The sequence below is a fragment of the Lates calcarifer genome, linkage group LG6 (genome assembly GCF_001640805.2).
Source record: "Lates calcarifer isolate ASB-BC8 linkage group LG6, TLL_Latcal_v3, whole genome shotgun sequence".
Lineage (NCBI taxonomy): Eukaryota > Metazoa > Chordata > Actinopteri > Centropomidae > Lates > Lates calcarifer.
The window spans coordinates 8,443,047-8,466,818 of record NC_066838.1 but is presented as its reverse complement, the minus strand read 5'-3'; the positions used below and the strand labels follow the sequence as shown (position 1 = coordinate 8,466,818).

Below are 23,772 nucleotides of genomic sequence, written 5' to 3'. Positions count from 1 at the left end.
TTGCCAGACTGAGTGACAACAGTAATGTTAAGAAGATTTTTTTAATGAATAGTCAACATTTATACATTATTTTAAAAAAAGATGGTCAACTGCCTTTATTAAAGAGAATATTTTCTAATCTAGATTTAGTATGATATTATTTTAATAAAATAAGACATACAAAGCTCAACAAAAAGTCCTAGTTTAATGCAGAAATTACATTTCATCAGTAGTCAGACAGAGCACACATAATGACAATTAACTTTTAAAGTTAGACTATCAATGTACCATATGTAGTGTAAACTTAAGGTTCAACATGTTATACTAGTCTTAGAAACTGGTCAGGTTTGTCTGATGAGGAGATCAGTCCCAAAAAATCCCTCCAAAACAAGGTCCTAATGAGAAAATCTGCTCTGCTAACACAAAACTTCCACTTCCACAAACTGGACTCACATGTTTGCGTTAATCAGGTCATATCAGGTAGGAATTTTGTGTTGAAAGGGTTGTCAGCTGGCCCTGTTTGACCTCCTTAATCAAGTTCTCTACAACTAACAATAAGATTAACTGAAATTTGGCTCCGTGGTATTTAAAAGACCTTAAAAAACAAAAATGCAGACACGTACTGATTTAACATCATAGCAACCATTTGGATTTTTGTTTTGTTTTGGTCCAGCAGTGACAGATGAAAATGATATGTTTCATTAGAAAACCCTATACTCTAAAAACCTAAAAAGTTAATTAAATACCAGTGTTTAATGGATCCACACAGCCCCAGTTTTTCATTCTTGCTGAAAGTGCAGTATGTTGATTCAGTTTAACCTGTGATTCTCTTACAAAACAGAAAAACTTAACTTGGTGTAGGAACCATGTTAACAGAGCATCTAGGCTCCATACTGTTGGCATACATTCATTCTCAGACTCAGTAATACTGCTCATTATTTATTCCATCTATAAATTGCTCACCATTTTCTACACATCCATCCACAGGTGAAACCATGTTGCTATACACTGCATTTCATAAACACACAGTAGAACACTGACTGACTGTATGTAGTGTGACAGTCTTCTGTTTAAAATGTCCTGCACAAAGTAAATGCACCTACACTTACCTTGTGTCTCAGTGTCTGGGTGATACAAACTCTCCATGAAAGTGACTGTGACTGATCTGTGATCAGGTTATATTGGATTACAGTTTATAATTTGGAATTTTTCTCTCTCAGAGGACTTTTTAGTCTTACATTGGTGTTGCATGTGTGGAGGCAACAGAAGGGGGCAGCATTGATAAACAAGGGGCAGAGTGGGGGAATGTTCCAGTGTTAGTGTAGTGTGCATGTGTGTTTGTGTGTGTGTGTGTCCCTCCTATCCAGAGTAGTAGTTGGTGGGGACGAAGGGCATCTTGCTGACGGTGGCCGCCACTGCTTTCTTCCTGACTTCGACCTGGATGGCTGTTCCGTTCTTGGAGAATGCGGCATCCACGTAACCCATGGCAACGTTCTTTTTCAGGCAGGGAGACGGGCAGCCGCTGGTCACCTCACCTAAATAAAACAGAAATCAATAAATCTTTCCTGTCTGGCTACATTTTCAGAGAAATGCAGAATAAAATCTTTTTATGGAAGATTGTGTTGGTACTATTCGGCACAGACTGACCTGTTTATCTACTTTTTTTTAGTTTGCTTGGAAATTCAATTAATTAATTCATTCAGTCAGTTATTAACTGCTTTTATTCCTTCTTTCCACTAAATGCCAGGACTGGTAATATGGCTTGAAACCAAGAGGATTTCTTTCAATATATCACAATATGGTTTATACATGAAAAATAACATGACAACATGTAAGAAAAAAAATGATACTCATCACACTGACATGGTAATGTCATGTTTGATGTCAAACAACACTGACCACTTCCAAGCTGTAGCGACCTCTAATAGTAGGATAATAAAACACAGTGTGGCACACAGAATGTACAAACTCTGCTCATAGTGGCTTCATATCTAAAATCTTTTTTTACAGTGGTGGCGCTTCACATTTGGGTTTGGTTGTGCAGTTGTTTCAGTGTAAGTTATGACTATATAGAAAAATGGTGAACATATTGCATATAGTGTTGCTTGCAACACTGTCAAGTAAAATACAGATGAAGCACGGCTCTCTCCAATCCACCACTCCTCACCTATGACCTTTCCTTCAGGGCTGAGAATGGGTGTGTGTTGTCTGACGGGGGGGCCGGTGGACACCAGACCGATTCTCTTCCTGGCTGTCTTGGCTTTGATCTGGGGTATGATGATGTCAGCACCAGGGAAATCCTTCGTCTGACGCCGACGCTTTCCTGCATGTGAAAAAACTATGGAGTTAATTCACTTAACAGGACTAAAGTACAGTAAGTAAGTAGTGTTATTTACCAAGAAGGAGAGTGATTTAAATCTTAATGTACAGGGAATATGAACAACATTTACATCCTAAAATACATAATGAAGTTACTGAATCATTGAAAGAAAAAACAGTTCAAACCATTTCAGCCACCCTCAGTCTCTTTGGACCACATGTCTCTAATTGACCTCTACATGTATACATGTGAGTCTGAGTCAAGGGTAACTGTATACTTCACAAATAAGTCCAAAGAGATTTATGTGTTTTAAAATCACATATTTCACCACAACCTTATACAAAAACCAAACTGGTTGGAGAAAAGTAAATGATAAAAATACACATATACATAAGTGACACAAAAACCAGACCTATGGTCCAGACTAGGGTGGCCTCCACAGGTGTGGTGGTCTCATCTATGTCGTTGCCATAGAGACAAAGCCCAGCTTCAAGCCTCAGGCTGTCCCTGGAGCCCAGACCAGCCAGCTTCACCTCACTGTTAGCGAGCAGCTTCTCTGTCAGCTCCACCACTCTGGACCGAGGGACAGAAATCTGAGACACAGAGACACCAGGTAGCTTTAATGCAAACTATGAAGTGGAAACAGCACATTTTAACTCATCAGCACTGAAAGAAAAACACATGAGGATATGTTAGTATTTAACATATGATGGAAACAAATAATGATGGTCTATTTTTAAATGAAATCACTGCACTGTTTTATTTATTTATTTATTTTAATTTAAAAATTAAATTTCAAGCATTCATGAGATAAAAACATATAGTGAGTCAAGCGATTGTGTTATGAGTGTGTGTGTATGAAAAAAAAGTAAGATAAAAAAGAAGCAAACTCCCACTATCCCTATGTTAGACAGAGGGACCAGCCCACATCCATCATGTTGTATACAGAGGTCCAGCAGAGTGGGCAGATAGAGTGTGAAGAAGAAGAAATTAATGTAGTAAACTATTAACATGGAACCAAGCAGCAGCTTTGTCGCAAACAGAATACTAGGAGAGTGTTTAACAGTGTTATCAAGGGATATATCACTATGTTAACGGGTTAACAACATAAGGGACTAAGGTTAATGTGGCTAAATACTAGAGAGAAAAACTAAATTTGACCAGAGCTGAACACAGCTTTGTGACTTCAGGTCTGTGTGTAATACTGTGCACCAAATTTTGGCCATGTAAATCACAGGTTAATAACCAGACACAAATGAACACAATCATTATGTTTTCATTGGAGATCCAACAATGAGTCAAATAAGTGATCATCAACCATTTTAATGAATTAATCGTCATTTCAGCAAAAAAAAAGCCTTAAAAATACCTTCTCAAATGTGAGGATCATATGCTTTTCTTTGTCATACATGATGGTAAATTCAGTATTGTTATTTTTTTTAGACTGTCTAAGGGCAAAATATATTTTTCACTATTGTCTGACATTTTATAGACAAAAAGATGATCAAGTATAAAATAATCAGTAGACTAATTGATAATGAAAATAAACATTAGCTGACTGGTCTTTCTAGACATAAAGTGATTACACATTAGACTTTTTTATTAGCTACACAAGCACCATGGCTAATAAAGCTCTGGCTTTGAGGATGGCAATGTCTGCCAGTTGGTTGGCTAGTCCACCATTTTGGTCCAGACTGAAATATTTCAACAACTATTGGATGGACTGCTGTAGTAATCATAACTTTTTATCTAGTGCAATCATCAGGTCAAACATTTTATTTGTCCAATACTTTGATAAATGCAAAATTAATGACATTCCCAACAATCACAGCTATAATTTGTATTTGGTGCTACTTAGCAAATGTTAGTATGCTAAAATGCGATACTAAGATAGTAAACGTTGTAAAAAATTACACCTGCTAAAAATCAGCATGTTTGCATTGTCATTGTTAACATTTACCTACAGTACAAACTTGCAGAGCTGCTAGCCCATAGAGCCTATATTGTAAGTAATCAATAATAAAAGACTAAGTGTCCTGATATACAAAATCATTGGGAACACATACAAGGCTGGTTACTTCCTGGTTAATGCACTGTATCTAGCATGCAGATTTAGAACCATGGTTAAATTGTTGACTGGAGGTGACCTCTGCCACACATTAGGGACAAATATTTTCTGTGTCCCTGGTCAATAAATGTCCATTTTAAACACAATAAATGAGATTTTGGAATGGCCTGAGCAAAACTGTGCACATAATGTGTGCATGTTATAATCTGTGAAATTATCTTAAAATGAATTTTTATCTTTGCTTTAGTCCAATGTCAAACAACAAAAAGAAGAAAGAGCCTTACCTCCACTCCATCCTCTCCAGTGTATCCACATCGAGTGACCCTGCAGTCAGGGACACCAAACACAGTGGCCAGGGTGGAGGTCATGAAGGTTAGCTTACTGAGGTCCTCCTTAAGCCCCTGTTGGAGCACCCCAGACATGGACGGGCCTGAAAACACACAGCTAATTAATTATCTACATAATCTAAGACATGGAGGATGGAGGACATGCACACAGGAGGTCAAACAGTTAAGAAAGGAGTCAAAGAGTGAGAAAGTAAATGGAAGGCCCACAGGATATTTTACCTTGCAGAGCAATCAGCGCTTCATCAAGAAACTCCAGATCCACATCACAACCTGCAGCTTTGAACTCTGCCAGTCTGGCCTACAGGCAAAACACACACACAGAGACACACAGACACACACACACACACACATCAAACACTTTCTATCAGTCTACCTGACTCCAGACCTACTGTATCTGTCTACATTCACTTTTTGTCTGTATTTACCTTCATATGAGCTGAGTCCTTGTCGGCACAGCCAGCATTGGAGACCACGTAGAGGTAGCCCTGGTCTGTCTTTGTCACTATGAGGTCATCAATAATTCCTCCTTTCTCATTGGTGAAGAGGGACAACGTACCCTGGGAGGGGTAAAAAAAATAAATAAATAAATAAATGCAGCTCAACACACAGGGTGGATAAACAAGAATCTGTGAACAAATTTGCATGAAGAATTTGCAAGTGACAAGACCAGACTGTAGACAAAGATAGCGACAACATGGTGAAAATATTGGAGCATTTAGCAGATATAGAGACAGATATAGTGGAGACAGTGAAAGAGCTAAAAGGAGAAGTAAATACTGTTTTCTAACAAGTTCACAATATCATCTTAAAAGATGATAATACTGTATATCAGTGTTATGTTCACAGCTTGTTTCCACTGACCCCAAGTGGACAAAATAATCAGTTGACGCAGGTTCATGGTGAAACAATCCTTCATCTCACCTGGTTGTCCTTGAGTTCTGCAATATCTGCAACCACCAGAGACTCCATGAACTTCACCCTGTCTCTGCCATGGACTTTGGTCTGATAGTAAAAAACAATAGGATTAATAAATATAGAAACAGTGATAGTTTTCTGGTGGGTTGGGTCATGAATTAAAAAAGAAAAACTGTCTGATAGAGTATCTAAGTTAGCATGTGTGTATGTGCTAACCCATGTTCAGAGGTGCATGTGTCTGTCTGTGTGTGTCGGTTTACACTAGTCTCACCTGCAGCATGTGGCTGACGTCGAAGATGGAGCAGTGCTCTCTGGTGTGCATGTGTGAGGCGATGTGACTGTCTTTGTACTGGACAGGCATACTCCAGCCTGCAAACTCCACCATCTTTCCCCCATGCTGTCTGTGGAAGTCAAACAGTGGAGTCTTCTTCAAGGTTGCCTGGGGAAATTAAAACACTACACTGAGTGTACACAATAATAGAGACGCAGGGAATCCAAGTTCCAAAGTGTAAATACAGTGACTGAACTGCATGAGAATAATAAGCATGTTTAGAAAGACTTGGCTTTTTTCTAATATGATTTATTTGTTATTATCTATTTATTATATGTGTCTTTTTTGAGTAACAGTGCTTTATGTATACTCTGGAGGTGAAGGAAGTATCTCTATTTAGTGCCATAAAGCAATCCAGCATATTCCCCAAAGAGATCTGATCAAATTTTTGGAGGTCAGACTGATAAAACTGGTTATTCTATAACAGTGTGATGCAAATAATGAGGGACATAAAAACACATATTTGTAAAATATACAGCCCACTTCATATTCTGATCAGTCAGTGATTTCCTACTCATATTTTTTCTACACCCCCATGTTCTGTTCTTTATACTCTAACTTCTGACCTTTGAACCGTCCTGCAAAGGGGGCTTATCAGTGTAGCAGCAGCAGCAGTGCATTATGGGTTGGAGTGTGGAGAGTTGTAATATACACACATACACACACATGGACACACACACTTAATAAATTACTACAGATTAGGGCAATCCACATGGTTAGGACTTTAGTCTTTTTGCCCCTTTTGCCTTGTGCAACATTCAAAGATAAATCTCAGCTGATACATTACGTTTGACTGATAATTTAGGCATTAAAAGGATTTGATGTAGTATATAGATTGTATATTTTGACTGTTAGATTATTTCATTCATAAACTCCTTAGCAGGAATTTTGTTGAATGTGCAGCAAACGACTGAATGAATGAGTTTCAGCACAGGGCAAAGCCACACTTCAAAGCCTTCACATTAAGTAAGCAGAGGCTCAGGCAGTGCTGACTGTACTGTGGAGTCAGTCACTCGTGGTTTTAATAAAATCATCTTGTGCAGCTCAGTGGAGCGAGGCAGGCGGAGAGAGGGGGGACGACAGTCTGCTGGGACAGATGTACATTATGTCTACATGAGCTGACTGCTGCTGTAACACTCTGATGTTATAGCTGTAATACACAGTGACACTATCAGAGCCATTCACTCTGTGGTTTTCTGGACTGCAGCTGAAATATGAAAATAGCTCCAACACCCTGTATCCTATAAACTTAAAGGGTGAGATTGTTGAAGATTCAACTCTGACCACAGATACAATGCTTGCCCACAAAATGCGTGTTTATTTCATCATAATCCAGTCAGAAAACAGGGATTGACCTGCTTTACCCAAACTAAGGCAAAGTACTTTGGATAACTTGTAGCCCTAGACGTTAAACCACGCAGCGACACTTCGTGGTTCACTAACCTCTGCACTTGAAGCCTGTCTCTGCTGCTGCCTCCTCCCGGCACATCCAGCTCCAGCGACACGCAGCACGCCGTCTCTGGAAGCCCGCAGCCCGAGCCCCGACACCCCGAGCCCCGAAACCCCAACTCCGACCAGCACGCGAGTCCACATCATGCCACCTGAGTCCCCGCTGAAGTCTCTCTCACTCACTCACTCACTCACACACACACACACACACTTACACGCACACACACACTCGGTGCTCCACCTTCCAGGGTAACACTTCCGCTGTGTTACTAAACTCTTTGGACTCCAGTCTGTGGAATTCCTGCTTTCCTGGCCAAAAACACTTGCAGCGGCAGCGATTGAAGGAGGGCGCAAGGGCTTGTGGGAAACGTAGTTGATTAGTCTGTTCGCCCTGCAGGGGTCCATGTGGTGCAAATAAGAGGTGCCTCCTCCTCTAGATTCTAAAGTCATTTTAGGTCCATGGTGGCGATGTGCGTTAGTTTGGTATTATTAATGCAGTACAGGAGTACTGTGGCTGATAAAGCTGAACTGGGTCAAACAGTTAGGAGGGCATAATCCCAAATCCAGGGCCTAATTATAAGATCAAAAAGTCCTTAATTACTACATCAACTAATAATGCTATCATAATTCTAATGCTTAATGACATTCACTACTTCTTTGTTTTGTTTTAGGATACTGTTTTTGGATAATGGATGGATGGACACTTGTTGTTTTCCATGAGCTGGTGACGCCTGGGATGTATAGGACAATGGTTCACAACTGGCACCTTGGGTTGCCAGTCCAACTAGATCCTCACACACTGTATATTTTTATCTCTAAGTATCCCCTCATGTCCTCCAACCAGATCACTGAGTCATCTTTTGCTCTGAGAAACTAATAATACCTCCATATCCCTGCTGCTATTTTGGGTTTTGAGGGCCTGCAGGGTGGGGCGTGTGCGTGAGCATGTTTTCGAGGGGGGTAATAGGGCTGACAGACATTACCCTTCTCTCTGTGTGTCTCTGCTTCTCTCGCAGGGCAGCTAGGGTGGACTAAATAGGAACATGGACACACACAAACATAGTTAGCAGAGGGGGGGTGGCACTGGGGCGTCCTACAGTTGCTCAGTGACAGCAGGACCCTGAGGCAAAAATCTGGAGGTTCCCTTGTTTTGACACGTCAAGGATTTTAGTGGAATCACTTTCTTTTGTTGGGATTTAATCTGAGTTCGATGGGATTACTTTTTTTTTCACTGAGCGGCTCCTGGATGACGTGTGTGGATATTTAGATAACGTACTGCTGCTGCTGTGGGTGGAGACGCATGTTTTGGCAATTGAGTGCCTGAGCGTGAGACTGGGACAAGAAGAGTGACAGACAAGAACAAACAAGCAGAATCACACATAAAATCCAACCCAGTTCTTATTCATGGTGACAGGAGGTAAGTGGGAAGAGGCCTGTTAATCTGATATTTCCTTATAAGATCTGGTTTGTCTACAGTGTCTTGAGTACAGTCAGGTTAATCATCCATTCATTCATTCAGTCATTAAATAGGAGACAGTCCCGTCCTTTGACCCTTGAGTCAAATTCCAGTGGCATTGTGCCGTTATGGGTCAGACAACCAGCTCTAATAATAACTCTGATAAATCAGCCACTCATATGACTTGTTTGTTTTGTCTTCAAATAGAAGCCAAGCTGATCTGTTTTCCATCTCACAGTACATCCTTACATGCCGACCTTCTACTTAGGTAACCCACCATATTAATTACCAATGTGATATTTGAGATTTGGATTACAGGAAACTAGGATCCAATAGACCTAATGGCAACTACCAACCTGTGGATAGAATTTACTGATAGGTAGATAGGTGCAGGCAAAACACATCTGTAATATTTTCCACCGTATCACCCATGATGCAAGCAGGAAGTACTTAGACATGAAATGCTTTTTACAGGTCTGACTGTGTACTATTAACACATCATAAACAGTGGCCAGATGTTAATAAATTAAATCACCATTCAGCCATTCCTTTTGCTTTGCGTCTTGGTCTTAGAATGGCTACAAATGCAAGTGAAACCTTTTTTTTTTTTTTTTAAATTTATGATGAAATTCAGAGTTTACAAACAAGTTAGCTTTCATGGCCTTTTTTTTAAGCTAATACTGTGGAGAGCTGCAGTTTTAGTTTCTTGACCCATCTCCTCATCCTGAATTTTCCCTCAAGAGGAGGTGAGATGTCGAGGCCTCCTTCCTCCCAGACCACCCCTCAGTTCTACAGGGTCAGCGAAAGAGATCTCACTGAGATTGAGCTACATTCTGTGGACTCCATCAATGATCTCCACCGAACACACCCCGAACACAGCCACAAAGGTATCCACACACATACTCTGAATACATGAATGAATTAATCTGTTGGGTGATTTAAACACACAATACATGCCAACAAATATAAACATAACTTGGTATGGCAAGGTAGCATGGCCTACATGGTCTGAGCTCACGTTATTATGTAAATCATGTTAGAAATTACTGAGAAACGCTCTTTTCAAGGCTACTTTGAATAGGTCAAAGTCTTAAAATGATATTGATAATATCAAATTACTTTAACTACTTCTTATTGGATAGCAGTAAGTACATTTAATCAATGAAAGGCAATTACGTAAGGCACAGTTTTTAAAATAAATTTTAAGTAAGAGATAACATAAACTAAAGTTGGCCCTCTTCATTATTGTAATTCTATCTAGTTTTTTAAACCTGTTTGTCAGAAGTTGTGATACCAATACCTTCATGACAAGGGGTGGCAGCATAATCAAAGTGATCCCTGAACCAGAAGTCCTGCTGGAATATGTCGAGCTGATTTATTTAACAGTGTGGCTTTAATGGCTGAAAATACAATCCTTAGATTGGCCTTTAAAATAACTTTTAAAACAACTGATTCACCTGATAGATACTGATCTAATTCACATCCTTAATATGTAAGACAAAATAAGCAAAAAGAGTTTCACCCACTATAACTTCTATAATCTTCATAACCCTATAAACTCTTGGGTCTGTTTAAATGTTCTTTTAGATCTAAACAGAATAGTTTTAATCTTTCCAAGATGGAGGGATAACCTGTCAAATACACACACACACACACACACACACACACACACACAGAATGAACCCAGGTACAATGCATCCTCTAAATACAGTCACAAAGATACACACACACCTTGAGCACAGACACAAAGGCACAGAAATGCTTAATACACAGCCACAAAGACACACATACCTCAAACACAATAAGACACACACACACACACACACACACACACACTGACATCGACTGACTCCACTGGGTATGATTTCAGGGATGAGGCCTCCTCGTCCTGCTTACACACCCTCCCCGAATGGAAACCCTTACATATGTGATATGACGGCTGTCAGTCAAAGACGCCATCCGGTCAGCGGCAAGTGGCAGAGCCGTCTGCAGGATATGTTGACACCCAGTTCACCACACGCCTACGCCATGGGCTGTGCTATCATCACTTTGCTCCTGCTAACAGTGTTACTCATCTTCTACTTTTTGGGTGAGATTTCATGTTCATTCATTTTCATTTGTCCTTTTCCTACTTTATCCCAAGATGGACAGACTGACAGTACGCTTTTTGTGTCTGTTCCTCTTCCAGTCCAGCAGGGTGGCGCAATCCGGATGCTGACTGAGGCAGTGAGGGAGAAAGAGACTGCAGCCACAGAGCTGTCACTACTGATCCAAGAACTGCAGGCACTGAGACACAACTTAACAGCAATGAGAGGAGGGACATGAGGAAGATGAGCACAGAAAACTAAATATGCACATGTACAGAATACTTAAACACATATACTATACACTTTTAATATGGACATGAGATACTTTAAACTGTGGTTTACAGTGGATTTTTCCTTGAAGAGGAAACACCTATCAGAATCTGTTTTCAAGATTAAATGTATCTACTAGAACCATTTAATCAAGAGATGGGAATTTTCTGAAAACCTCCCATCTCAAACTCATGTCAATAAAGCAGTATGACTGAAGTGGTTTCTTATAATATTACATGGCATGCACATATAATGTTTTCAGCAAACTAATTGTTCAAAATAACAAGTGGCTTTAAATTGTTCCCACTGTCTTACACAAAGTGTGCTCAAATCACACACTATTTTTAAAAATGTACCAGATATTCCGTTTTGTGCTGTCAATTACTTTGTGTGAGTACAAGTGTCTGTGTCACATATTTAACTATGCACAACTCGTGGAACAATAAGCAGATAAAATGTGGTGGACTGTCAGAAAGTAAAACTGACTTTGATCTTAATCAAAAATCATTAAAGTTGAGTTAATGCAAACAACATTACTTTCCATACAAGTATTTATTAGCCTGTTTGTGCTCATGTTCTTAAAATCATAATAAATATTAGCACTGGGTACTAAATTATTTAAAATGTAACTGTTCATGAACTATTGTGCGATCATGTTATTATTTCCTCAAATCTAGTTCATCATTGTCAGTGTTTACTGATTTTCACCAAAGAACACTCCAGTCCTTTAAAAAGAGTGGTTAGGTTTATAAAGGTTTTCACTCAGACTTTATGTCCCCAGGTCCAGTCATTACATGTGGTAAAATGACACCGCTCTGTGCAGTTCAAACCACATCTTCTTGTGAGGAGGTGCTGAGATGCTGATGGAGTGCCAGAGTCAAAGTGATTAAAAGAAAATTTAAATAAAATCAACAAATAGATGTGTTGATCTTCTTGTCTATTTTTGTATTATAGATATTTATGTGAACTTCGCCTGTTTTTAACATATGCAAAAGTAAACAAACATACTTATTTATTGAAATATATGTATCTTTTTAATTAAGCTGTCACTCCATTAAGAGTAATGATGTGAACACCTCACATCTACTGAAATTTCCATGGACATCGACTGACAACATCCTGACAGAAAAGTTTGGGTTACTTGCTCTTCCGTCTGTTTTTGTCCATGGTCTTCTCTTGACACTCCCGCCCAGTCCATCCTGGGTAGCACTGACACATGAAGTAGCTGTGAAAATGTTTGACCCTGGAGGAGTCATGAGCTAGACCTGAAGAAACCATGTGACCAGAGCTGAGTTGTTGCCTAGAGCAGCGCCCGTTGCCGTGGCAGAGTTGCAGGCTGCAGCGATGGGTGTCGGACCTCAGCGATCGTACGAGGGGACCCAGAACGGTTTGGATGTAGTCTCTGAGAAGGATGCACTGATGCTGGGGGTGGGGTGGGAGAAGGGGAGAAGGTTACACACAGACACACATAAATAAGCTTTTCCCACATACATCACTGCACATACCTTGGACTTGGCAAATTTCAGCTCTCCCCACAGCACCACTCCAGCGGCTCCCAATGATGCACTCTCCCCTAGTGTATGCATCAGGTCTGTCTGCAAGCATGCACACACACACACACACACACACACACACAGTTATCCCACATACTGCCTGAAGTGTGTGAAACTGCAGAGAGAAAAATGTGAATTTCATGGCATGCATTTTTACGTGTTTGTGAGCGGTAACAAACCCTACCTTATTGAGAAAGGTGAGAGAGCGTGTGAATGCCAGCCTGGCATAGGAAAGAACTGGTGTGATGTGGTCAGTATTATGGCGCCAAAGAGACGCCACCCTCAAAGCCTCCAGCACTCTGTGTCTGAGTGAGGACAGAAGACAGAAATGTGCATCAATAATTCCTTTAAAGTCCACTGTAGATTAATATTTATCTCAACTGTAGATGAATAACAGGTAAACCACTGCATTTTAATCTTAATTTTCCAAGAGGTTGTTTGTATGAGTGAAGCAGGTTGATGTGGGTGAGCTTCTTAATTCTCAGTACCTGACCATCAGAGCTGCGTCCATCGACCCTGCCAGCCTCTGTGGCAGGTAGATGCTAGGATAGAGAGCAGTGGACTGTTGCCAGAGCCAGGACAGTCGGTCATTTTGTTGTCTCGTCCCTCTGTGACAGCGTCCTGTATAGCTCTCATCTGATCACACATGAAACAAGAAAAAACACAGGCCTGAGAGTTGAACTTTGTGTTCTGGGATTTGTATTTCAACCTTAATTTTTTTAAATGACAAAAATGGTATAATCATTACGTATTGATACAGTGGAGGACACAACCCACCAAACAAACTGCTCAAGATACAGTTAGTGTTTGTCCTACCTGTCTTTCTCTTCTGCTGATTAAAGCAGGCAGGAAAACCATAAAATCCCCAGAGGCCCTTGGGACGATCTGTGACCACAGACCGCAGCGTCTCCTCCATGAACTTCCGAGCACTTTCCTCAAACTTCTGCCTCGCCATTAATTTGACAGCCCTGTCTGACAAATCCGGCCTCTCCTGTCTCACCAGCTCCTTGGACAGCTTCCGGTATACCATCTTGGATCCAAAGTTTCTCTCCCACAGTGGCCGCCATTCCTCCCAGTCGATAACGGCTAAACCTGTAAAGTTTGGCTGCAGCAAGCCGGACATCTGCGTCACTGTTAGGGCTAGGTGAGCTGCAAGGTCGCCAAGCTGCGGTATTCCTCCGTTCACCTTTCTGCCATCTCGGGAGAGGTATGGATATTTCCCCAAGCGATCACGGTAGAAGATGGTCATTTTCTGGAGAGTTTAAACATTACACAGTACACAGAGAACTGTCATAAAAATCTACAGAACTTTTAGCCTCTTTCGGCTCATGTTTTGGTTGTGTGGCACCTTTAAAGGTGCTAAGTCTAAGTTTTTGCAATTGCTACATAGCCAATATTTGTTTACTTATCAGTCTAGATGAAACATTGTGAGTTCGGTATTAAACTTCATTCCTTTCCTCACCAAAGCTATGCCCATGTTAACTTTTGTTTTGCTTCTATTTCTTTTCTTCTACTGAAGTTAGCATGCTAACTGGCTAGCCCTGGCCTGACCCATCTCATAATACCTTTGTGATTGAGAGAAATGAGTAGATGAAGAGCTGTCCGGGATGCATAGTGTAACCTCCTGTCTGATGTGACAATGGCTGAAGCTCTTGGTAAGTAAACAGCTGTTAATGCTAATGTTGGCTATGCAATGCTAGCAAAAACTTAGATATAGCAACTTTAAGGTCTCAGCCAACCTCTGCTTGTAAATCACATTTGTGACTTCAGCAAGGAGCTGTTAAACCTGTGCACCACCTGCCCTGCACAGCACACAGGTAAAGTTATTAACTCGCTGAAGAGAGGGGAGCCTCTGGTAGCTAAAGACATATATTTTTCTCAGCAGTTGGTAGAGACAAAACCAAAACTAAGGAAAGCTACAGAATATTGAATATACTTACATTTATCAGGTGGATAAGATTAAAAATATTTTTTTATATTGCTCCATTTCTCTTGGATGTTTGCTAACACATAAGCCAAAATTTATATTAAATTTAAGAGCATTAGCACACATTCTGACAGTGTTAAACCATAAAAATCTGATATGCAGCAGGGTCACAGAGAGCATGGGGGGCTACCTGTCTCTTTAATTGAAAGATAACATACATTTTAAGCGCATTCCAATGGTTTAAACTATCTCAACTTTTTCTGGATTACTGTACACTTAAAATAGATACATACACAAAATATAAATCAGTGACTGAATCCACCAACCAAAGCTTTGAAACAACAATGCAAAATCACTTTTGCAGAAATATGTTATCAAATACAGAACCCCATAGGTTTAAAACACCTGTGTCAACATACATATATCCAGTGTTACATCGGTCAATTTGTATGCAGTAATTGAAGAAAATTTATCTTAAAATCCTGAGTAGGATAAAAATAAGTTGAATATATATTTTCATTTTGTTCTGGGATCATGGTCTACCCACTGCAATCATTCACCTGTCCCTGGAATCTCTGCTGTCGATTCTCCACGATATCAAAGTCTCCCAGGTTCAGGTGGATGTTATAGCGTTTCTGACAGCGTGACGTAGGCATGTTCCACACCACAATGAAGGGCCGGTCCTCCAGGATCGGGCCTGCTGCAGCCACAGCAGGTGGGAGGGTCTGGAGGAGAGGATTTCTGCGGGTGGAGTTCGGTGACAGGGAGGTAAAGGAGAGGATAGAAAGGGAGAAGAGAAGAAGGAAGACAAAGAGGAGGCGCAGGAGGAGGCGACACAGCACCATGGCTGCACGCCCTCTGATGTGTCCTTCCTGACAGGAGAGAGAAATGGGCTGGTAAGATTTATTGATGAGGAACTTATCTGCACTGGAATAAACCTACTGATATACAGATTGTTGCAGTTGTTAATTAAATACACACACTTAGTTTCGAACTTAAAATTACCATTTATTGGCTGTTATAACATCTTGTTAGCTTATAGAGTTCCTGACAGGTAATAAAATTTTAAATTGACCACAAGCCATGGGAATATTTAATCAAATTCTCTTTATTTCCACAATCTTTCACCATGGAAACATCAGATGTTATAAGAGGCACAAGTTTCATAAAAATAACACATCTTTAAAATTTTAGTAAGGCTGCTATTCAACAAGGCACATTCAACCCTCCAGTTTAACATTAAAATGTCACATAATTTAATAGCAGCAGATATAGACTGGACTTTTTAACATTTCTGAGGAGCAGACCAGCTTTAAAGTTGTTTGGTGAAGCCAAAATGTTTTTTTTTTTAAAATCTCTCTTTGCAGAGGGAAAAATATTCTTAATTTCAAACCAGTACCACCCTTGTCATAATCTCATATCTTGTTTTAAGATATAAAACTCAAACTCAAAATGATTAAAGTTTCATCTATTCATTCTCCCTCACTGAGAAAGCCAGAGCCAAAATCTTTCATTTCTAAGATGTGTCTGACTTCACTGGAAATTCCACCGTCATATGTGCACTGAAGTTTCAAGTCTCCTCATTGCATTTGAGTAAGTTGCACATCGGACCTGGACTGGCTTTTAATCTACAGGTAGTTTTGATGTCACAAAATCCTGTTTGTTCGTCCTAATCTTAAACTCAGATTCAAGGTGACCAGAGAAACTTTCCTCCTTCAGCAGGCGAAAGCATCGTTCTACTATCAGACTCTGTACATCATTCTGCACAGTGAAGATCAAACAACTGTGACAATAACACACAATTTGCTAGGAAAGGTTCCCCTTGTTTAATAACCTGGTTCTTATTTTAATAGTGTTGGCCATCATTTCTACAGCAAAGCACAAGTTCAATATAGTGCACAGTTAAATGTAGTTATTCAATCTACTCTGAATGTACCTAAACTGCTTTTTTGATATCATCCAAACAGTAGAGGGTCTGTGATGACAGCTTGTTTTCATTTTTTAAAATATCTGAGGACAATGATGGCCCAGACTATTAAAATAAGAGGAAGGTTGTAAGATTACAGCATCATAGTTTTTATGTAAATCAAGTCAAATGTCTTGCAGTTTTGTTTACAGTACATGGCATCCCTGGTTGTGCACTGGTAAGTAGCAGAACAAAGGATATTTCTGCTGGGTCCATTTTGAATATATGTGTTTGTGTTTGTGATATTTTCTGGCTCCACTTTTCCTTCAGCTGGGAAATTCATGGGCTCGCTTACTGTGTTTTAACCCAAAATACTGTGTGTGAGTGTGAAGAGGAAGTGGAAGAATGTGTAGTTCTTTGGTTTATTGTGATATTTCAGTCTCTCTTTGGCTTTCCACTCCGTATTTCCACCTTTACTTGTTTTCTGTGTAGCTGTGTGTGCTTGATGATGTGTGCACATATGAACACACTGTGCATGGGGGCATTAATGCAGGTGAGTGCAATGCCAAGTGAATCTGATTGTATGTTTGTCAAATGTCTTTATGCATCCAGTAGATGGGAACTCCTTTGGCGTCTCTGTAGGGAGTTTCAGTCAGAGTCTGAACTACAGGCTGCCCTGCAGACTGAGGAGGAGGAGCTGGAGGTGGAGAAGGGATGAAGGGAGGAGGCGGTGGGGGAGGAAGAGGGATGGAAGAGGGAGGAAGAGGCGGACAAGGGGGAGGAGGAGGAGGAAGGATGGAAATAGAAGGAGGAGGAGGTGAAGGTGGAGGAGGGGGTAAACTCAAAGGTGGAGGTGATCCCTACAACACAAGCATCTTCTGAGTCTCTGTTCCCTTGTGGTATTTGAGCATCAAGCTTAGTCCATGTTTGTTTCTGCGTGCTCATCCCATCACTCGGCATCCTGGAGAACCTCAGAAGCATCTCCATGGGAACGAATGACGTCATGGCGCCTGCGTTCTGCACCGGTGTAGACAGCACATAGCCGAGGTGTGCGTAGAAGTGCTGCTTATCGTGGGTGGTCAGGCACAGGCGCTTGAACCCTTCGTCTTCTGGAGTAGCGCTCGGTCTCCTCCATCAAAGTCCGGCCATAGCCCTTCCCACGCTCTGCCTTGGACACAACTACTGACTCGACGAACAGGCTGCTGCTGTGACCCACGACCCGGGACAGCCGGACGTGACCGAGCAGCCGATCCGTCTCTCTGTGGCCCCGCAGAAGGACCAGGCTGACGGGGAACTCCGAACAGGACTTCTGGAGGGAGTGAACCCGGGCGGCCTGACTCCTCTGCCACTCTGAGTTGACCAAGTCCGCGCAGGGAACCAGCAGATCCGGACGCTGGTGAATCGGAACCGCACGAAACGTCTCTGGTTGTTCTGAGTTGGTCTGCAGCTCCTCTTCAACTTCTCCATCCTGTGTTGAGATCTCACTGAGCTTTTCAACATATTGTGTCTCACAGTCTGATATGGAGATAGGGCGCAGATCAACATTCAGCTCATCTCTGGTCCTGCAGTTTGGAAATTGCTGATGTTACTGGTTCAGACCTGTGGTGATCAGGGTTTAACCGAAGTCAGTTTTCATTCAAGTCCTACAGCTGAGTGTGGTTAGTTAGCAGTTAGCAGTTAGAAGTTTTGTGGTTAGTCTGACTACATCACAGTCTGTATTACACAACAGGTAGTTTGAGCAAAGAGGTCTAAATGATCAAAGATGCACAGAGAGTTGAGTTCCATTTCTCTTCAGGCCAAATTTTACGGTCACTAGAAACCAGATAAACCAGGCTTTTGTTCTCTTGCCAACAGAATAAACACTTGGATCAAATGTTAATCATACTGCCTCCTCACAGCACCTAAGCTCAGTACTGCTGTAAGAGAAGACACAAGCATGAGGATAAAACTAGAGTGTTGATCTCCCTGTAACCTCTGTCTATACTCCCCGTTCACCTTCACTTTTAGCCTCTGTAGCTTGTGAACTGGGACTAAATCTAAATCTAGCTTTGCTAAAGTGTTGGGAAGAATGTGCATTGCTGAAGGGCATCATCTCAATCCTGCAAAGATTGCTAACTTTATTCATTTTTTGGGTCTGTTAAATGTCAATGTACCCAACATGGCCATCACAAATTCCTAAAGCCCAAATTGATATTTTTTAATTACTTGTTTTGTACGACAAACAATTCCAAAAAACATTTTTCCTTTGATATCATAAAAGACAAACACGCAAAGAGTCATGTAAGAGGCTAGAATCACAGATTTCTTTGGCCTTTTTCCCTTAAAAAATACTTAAATGATTATTTAATATCAGTCCAGAGCTCACAACCTTCTGTGCACTTCCTGGGAGTGAAATGGATCAGTACATGGATCAGTAACACAGGGTTTTACACAGGGATTATTAGAAAACATTTTACGCATCTTGACAACACATCGCACAAAGACCATGAAAATTCAATTTGAGCTAACAACCATTAAAGCTGGAATTATGCTTCACTGGGGTGCAAGTAGGCAAAGATAAACAGAGGTCCTTCACATATGTTTGCATAGCTGTGCATCAAGCAACCTAGAGTGGTTGATCCAATATCCTGTGAAGAAGCTCTCTCTATCCCATCGCTCAGCAAGTCATTGTTCTGTCCATTTATATCGATTCATCAGAATTTTTCTACATTGCAGTTTGCTGAACATGACACTGCCTCCTACTGGACATGAATGTTATACCCCCAATCTGTGCAAGCATAAAAGAAAAACAAATGAACCAAGTCCAAATGAGACCTGTGTACTTTTGCTTATGTGCAGCCTGGAGCACATTTTCCAGCAGTACAGCTAACACTGTCAAAGTACAGCTGAACCAGGTCTTTCCTCTGCTGCCAACCTCGACCTTTAACTTCTTCTTCTTCTTTTTTTTTTTTTTTGTTTTGCACCATGTGCAGTCTTCTTCTTGACCAGATATATTATCATGCTGCAAATTTTAACCGTTCAATACATGAGTGTTGTATGTATATTGTCCATTTATTATTAAAATTAACTTGTTTATATGTAGAGTTATATAATCTTTTAACACTGTCTTCATTCTGTCCAATCATTCTGAATGGGGAAGTCGACTTTTATCTAACACATCTTGACTTAGTTTCTTGAGAAAACTGAACTGCAATGCACATACAACACGCGACCCATAAAGCATAATGGTATTTATTATGTTATGGTTTTTTATTATTTTTTTAAACAAATTATTCAGGTCTATTTTCTTGATTTTAGTACATGAAAACATTCATTTTAGAAATATAAACTCATATTCTCATATCATATAATATTACTAGACCATAATATCAAAGCACAAACCGAGTGAACAGATAGTAGAAGATAACTGTATTGTCACAGCTAATGCTATCATACATCGCTAAGGCATCAATAAGTCTGCTTATGAGAGTGATTTGCCACTATTTCACAAGAGTCACAAAACTCTTTAGAGGGCAGAAAATCATTGTAAAAAGGCAGATGAAAACAGAGTTGAGTTCATCTTAAAGCTGTGAAGAAACACAGAGGAGATTCTCTGTTTTCATAATGTCTGCAAAGGTTCAGGGAAGAAACAATGTGCAGCTAAATATGCAGCTGTCCAAATAGTCTGGGATTAATTTTAATTTTGCAGAAATAGAAAAAGAAACAAACATAAATGACAAAAAAGAAAGAAAAAAAAGAACAACTAAAAAGTACAAACTCACCGAGAGAGAAAAGCTGACTGTGTAACAGCTATGAACTTGGTTCTGACTACTCAATGCAATTTCACAGTCATGCATCATACAGCAAAAAAAAGGATGTTAGAAAGATGCAACAGGAAACTGGCAGTTGACTGATAAGCATACTTAAAAGAAAAAAGAGAAAAAAACTGCCCAATCACACAATAGCTTCACATCTTCAATTCTTTGAATTCTATTAAAATGATAGCATGACACTTAAGCTATACTGATTACATCAGGTTTAAAATAAGGAAATAACACTTGTATTCATTCATTTATGATACTTGAAGTGAAGTTGAAGTAATGTGAAGTGGTTTGAGTGTGGCAAGAGGCCAGCAGATAAATGGACCTCAGTAAAGTAAGTAAACTATCATCATTTCACTATCATTTATCATTTAGTGCATGACAAAATTTGCTTCAGTGTTGTTGTATTTCATGTCTTCTTTTGGGGTCTTACTTCCCCAGATGGCATTTAACAACCTCATGCAGGTTTGTGAAGACTGAAAGTCATATTTTCAATTGCCCAGCCATAAAAAAACAAGTTATTTGTATTTATTTATTTGGTGATTTGCTATGATGTGAAGTGAGTGATCTGACCCAGGCTCATGTGTATTTAAATCAAGTGTATCAGCCTTCACACAAAAGGGGCCCTCGTGGACAACTATAGTTCTTCATTTAACTGAGACCTGGATTAACACGTTAATGTTAGAACCCATTCATTTTTGATTAGGAGATATTTACCAGTAGAAAGCCAGTTTCCTATCTCTCTCTCATATTTTATTTTAATCTATTGAACTATAATTAATAGAACTTTATTATATGTAAGTCGATTATACCATGACTAGGTGTACAAGATCATCATGAGTAGCTAAGACTTTCGAGATAATATTTCAAAGATTTTAACTTTTACACATAAGGAAGCCCCGCGTGAGCAGGGCATCAAAAAATTGGGTAAAACTCTTATTGTTCCTCTCCACGGAAATCTTTAGTAAAAGGCGAAAGATTTATACGATCTGAAGAGAAACAAGAGTGTACTGCCTACTAGTGCTTTAGGTCTGCGACCCTATTCTCCGTCTTACCACTCTCTGTTAGGTTTCAGTGGGAGGACTTTATAGGGACACAACTGAATTCCCGTGAACATCACAAATATACAGAGTTAATATTTTCCAGTTAATTCAACTCAGCGTTTTGGGTAAAATCAAAGTATAAATAGTTTTACTATACAAAAACTGCTGCACCCGTACTATGCATTGTGGGAACATGGCGACTACGGCCACGCCTCCACTTGTTGCACATCGCATCTTAGTCTCTTTTAAAAACACTGTCACACACATCTGTCTTATCAATAAAAGAAAAAAATGCTGATTAGGCGACCATTGGCCGAAGCGAGGATGCGAAATGTTTTCGCCATATTTCAAAGTAGCTTTTTCTGTACCTTTCTTCCCACATTGAATTGTGCGCCTGCGCAATACTAACTCCAAAGATTAAACGTACCAAGAGAGTAGTCGCCTTCCGTTCAGCCTGGACTACAAGCTAGCATTTTTAAAAACTATAGACTTTTATCATTCCTGTTAACACGGTGTGCTTTATTTTCGATGCAGTGAGCACATTTTCTGTGCGCATTTAAAACTTTCCATTAGGGTAAAAAAAGGAAGATATTTTGGAGTCGTCCTTTTCGCACTTGCGTAAACTGACAATGGCGGAAGCTCTTTTTCAGCTAATAAACTGCGATTCAAGTAAGCTACTAAAGTTAAGTGTCTGGCTGTGTGCTACGACATAAATATTCCTTCTTGACACAGCTGTGTAGTATTCACAGTATATAACGATATATTCATATATTCTACGGTAAAGAGAAAATAAAATGTTGGCCATTATTCTTCGAGCTGGAGCTGCTTTAGGATCAGTGGTGCAGTGATTAAGAGCATTTACACAAGTACAATACATTTTGTGGTTCTTGTCCTTTACTTGAGAATTCTGTGATATTTCAGAGAGAAAAAATACACGTTTTAGTCCACTGCATGTATGTGACAGCTGTAGTTACTTACAGTATAGTGCATTATTAAAGATTAAACCAGTGGTTCCCAACCTTTTTGGTATGTGATACCTTGCGAGGTAGTTACATGTGTTTGGGTCTTTCTGACAGGACAGACTGCTCACCTGGACTTTAACTTATTACATTTTTGTATCACATCTGTTATCTATCTATCTATCTATCTATCTATCTATCTATCTATCTATCTATCTAATCATGTCTGGTCAAATGCCTGTGACTTGTTTGCAGATCCACGTGAAACATTTCTCCTCTAAACTTCTCACATGGTTTCATCTGAAGAACAAAGAGTTAACACGCTCCATAAGTCCAAGAAATAAACACATATTGTCAATTTAGCCGATAATAATACTTCTGTAGGATTTTAGAGCATTTACTTTTAACGGGGTATTTTTGCATTGTGTTGTTGGTACTTCAAGTTAAGTAGAGGGCGTAGGTAGCGCTTCCACCACTGTTTAAATACTATAGACTATTTTCCCTCCCCTTCTCTTCCACCTCCATTTAAGGTAGAACTGCTACAGTGACAGCTGGGAGTCGGTGCTACATGCTAGCTAGCTCATGAGCTTTCTTTCAGCTTTAGAAATAGATGCAGAGCAGTGACACTGGTTAGTTACAATGACGTACATGTTAACTGTTCATTAGACAACAAATCTCAACACGTCTCACCACCCTGAAACGGTACCTACATGTTGGTTTGTCTCGCGGTTCGTCGCCGGTGCTCGTCCTCTTCCTCAGAGCGCTCGAGTTTTGCTAGAAAGCTGATCTGCGGTCGGCTTTATTTCTGGTAGCGCAGCATCAGGGCAGTGGAGAACCGTCAACGAGATCTGCTCGCCGATCAGTTTCTAACCATGAGTACTGCCTTCTCTGTGAAAGGAAACGTTTCTGTTGATCCTTTATTAGTCTAAGCTGTCGTGTCTGCCTCCCCGCGGCCGGGGGTGGTATGACACAAACAAAAAAAATACAAATGTACCTATGTTAAGGAAAAATAAATTCAGAATAGCCCTGAACTAAATACTATGGATCTCTAAGACATGGAGGTCATTAGAACTATGTTAAAGCTCATACATACTGCTAAATTAGGAATTCATTTAAATGACTCACCTGTGTAGCTACATTTTAACAGTAAATTGTAGTAATAAGTTGTTGTAAAGTCTGAAAATTATGTAAATGTGGCCTGAGGAAAAATCTCAAAAAGGGGGTGGGTAGTGTGCACAATAAACACAAGTCAAGTACAGCTGCAGGCATAAACAGCAGAGCGAAAAAACAGAGATAGTGTGCACACAAGCTCCCAAAAACTTTTAATACTGCAACATTTAGAAGTTTTTTCAGGCTGTTTTT

General features: G+C 40.1%; 3 protein-coding genes and 1 non-coding gene across 7 annotated transcripts; 1 reads left to right on the top strand and 3 right to left on the bottom strand.

Moving 5' to 3' along the window:
• Positions 1-22: 22 nt before the first annotated feature.
• On the bottom strand, positions 23-7,688 carry amt (aminomethyltransferase). The gene is made up of 9 exons (XM_018675082.2): positions 7,404-7,688; positions 5,901-6,068; positions 5,636-5,716; positions 5,140-5,271; positions 4,934-5,012; positions 4,652-4,797; positions 2,712-2,892; positions 2,147-2,302; positions 23-1,514 (listed from the first exon to the last, which is right to left on the bottom strand). The coding sequence occupies exons 1-9, from the start codon at positions 7,554-7,556 to the stop codon at positions 1,339-1,341; spliced, it is 1,272 nt and encodes a 423-aa protein (XP_018530598.1). The 5' UTR covers positions 7,557-7,688; the 3' UTR covers positions 23-1,338.
• Positions 7,689-8,381: 693 nt separating this feature from the next.
• Positions 8,382-12,142, top strand: si:dkey-20d21.12 (uncharacterized protein LOC556245 homolog). 3 transcript variants are annotated; one of them, XM_051071088.1, is made up of 5 exons: positions 8,382-8,826; positions 9,073-9,133; positions 9,607-9,752; positions 10,736-10,954; positions 11,054-12,142. In XM_051071088.1, the coding sequence occupies exons 1-5, from the start codon at positions 8,814-8,816 to the stop codon at positions 11,188-11,190; spliced, it is 576 nt and encodes a 191-aa protein (XP_050927045.1). In that variant the 5' UTR covers positions 8,382-8,813; the 3' UTR covers positions 11,191-12,142. The 3 variants fall into 3 exon arrangements, with proteins under 3 accessions (XP_050927045.1, XP_050927044.1, XP_050927047.1); XM_051071087.1 differs by lacking the exon at positions 9,073-9,133 and having other exon boundaries at positions 9,540-9,752; XM_051071090.1 differs by lacking the exon at positions 9,073-9,133 and having other exon boundaries at positions 8,383-8,826; positions 9,609-9,752.
• Positions 12,143-12,275: 133 nt separating this feature from the next.
• On the bottom strand, positions 12,276-23,319 carry hyal3 (hyaluronidase 3). 2 transcript variants are annotated; one of them, XM_018675085.2, is made up of 7 exons: positions 23,121-23,319; positions 15,263-15,574; positions 13,592-14,027; positions 13,264-13,411; positions 12,960-13,080; positions 12,728-12,817; positions 12,276-12,644 (listed from the first exon to the last, which is right to left on the bottom strand). In XM_018675085.2, the coding sequence occupies exons 2-7, from the start codon at positions 15,545-15,547 to the stop codon at positions 12,360-12,362; spliced, it is 1,365 nt and encodes a 454-aa protein (XP_018530601.1). In that variant the 5' UTR covers positions 15,548-15,574; positions 23,121-23,319; the 3' UTR covers positions 12,276-12,359. The 2 variants fall into 2 exon arrangements, with proteins under 2 accessions (XP_018530601.1, XP_018530599.1); XM_018675083.2 differs by lacking the exon at positions 23,121-23,319 and adding an exon at positions 20,370-20,487.
• LOC127142614 (U5 spliceosomal RNA) lies at positions 21,304-21,417 on the bottom strand. Its single transcript, XR_007813517.1, has one exon. It is a non-coding gene; the product is annotated as a U5 spliceosomal RNA (small nuclear RNA).
• Positions 23,320-23,772: the final 453 nt, after the last annotated feature.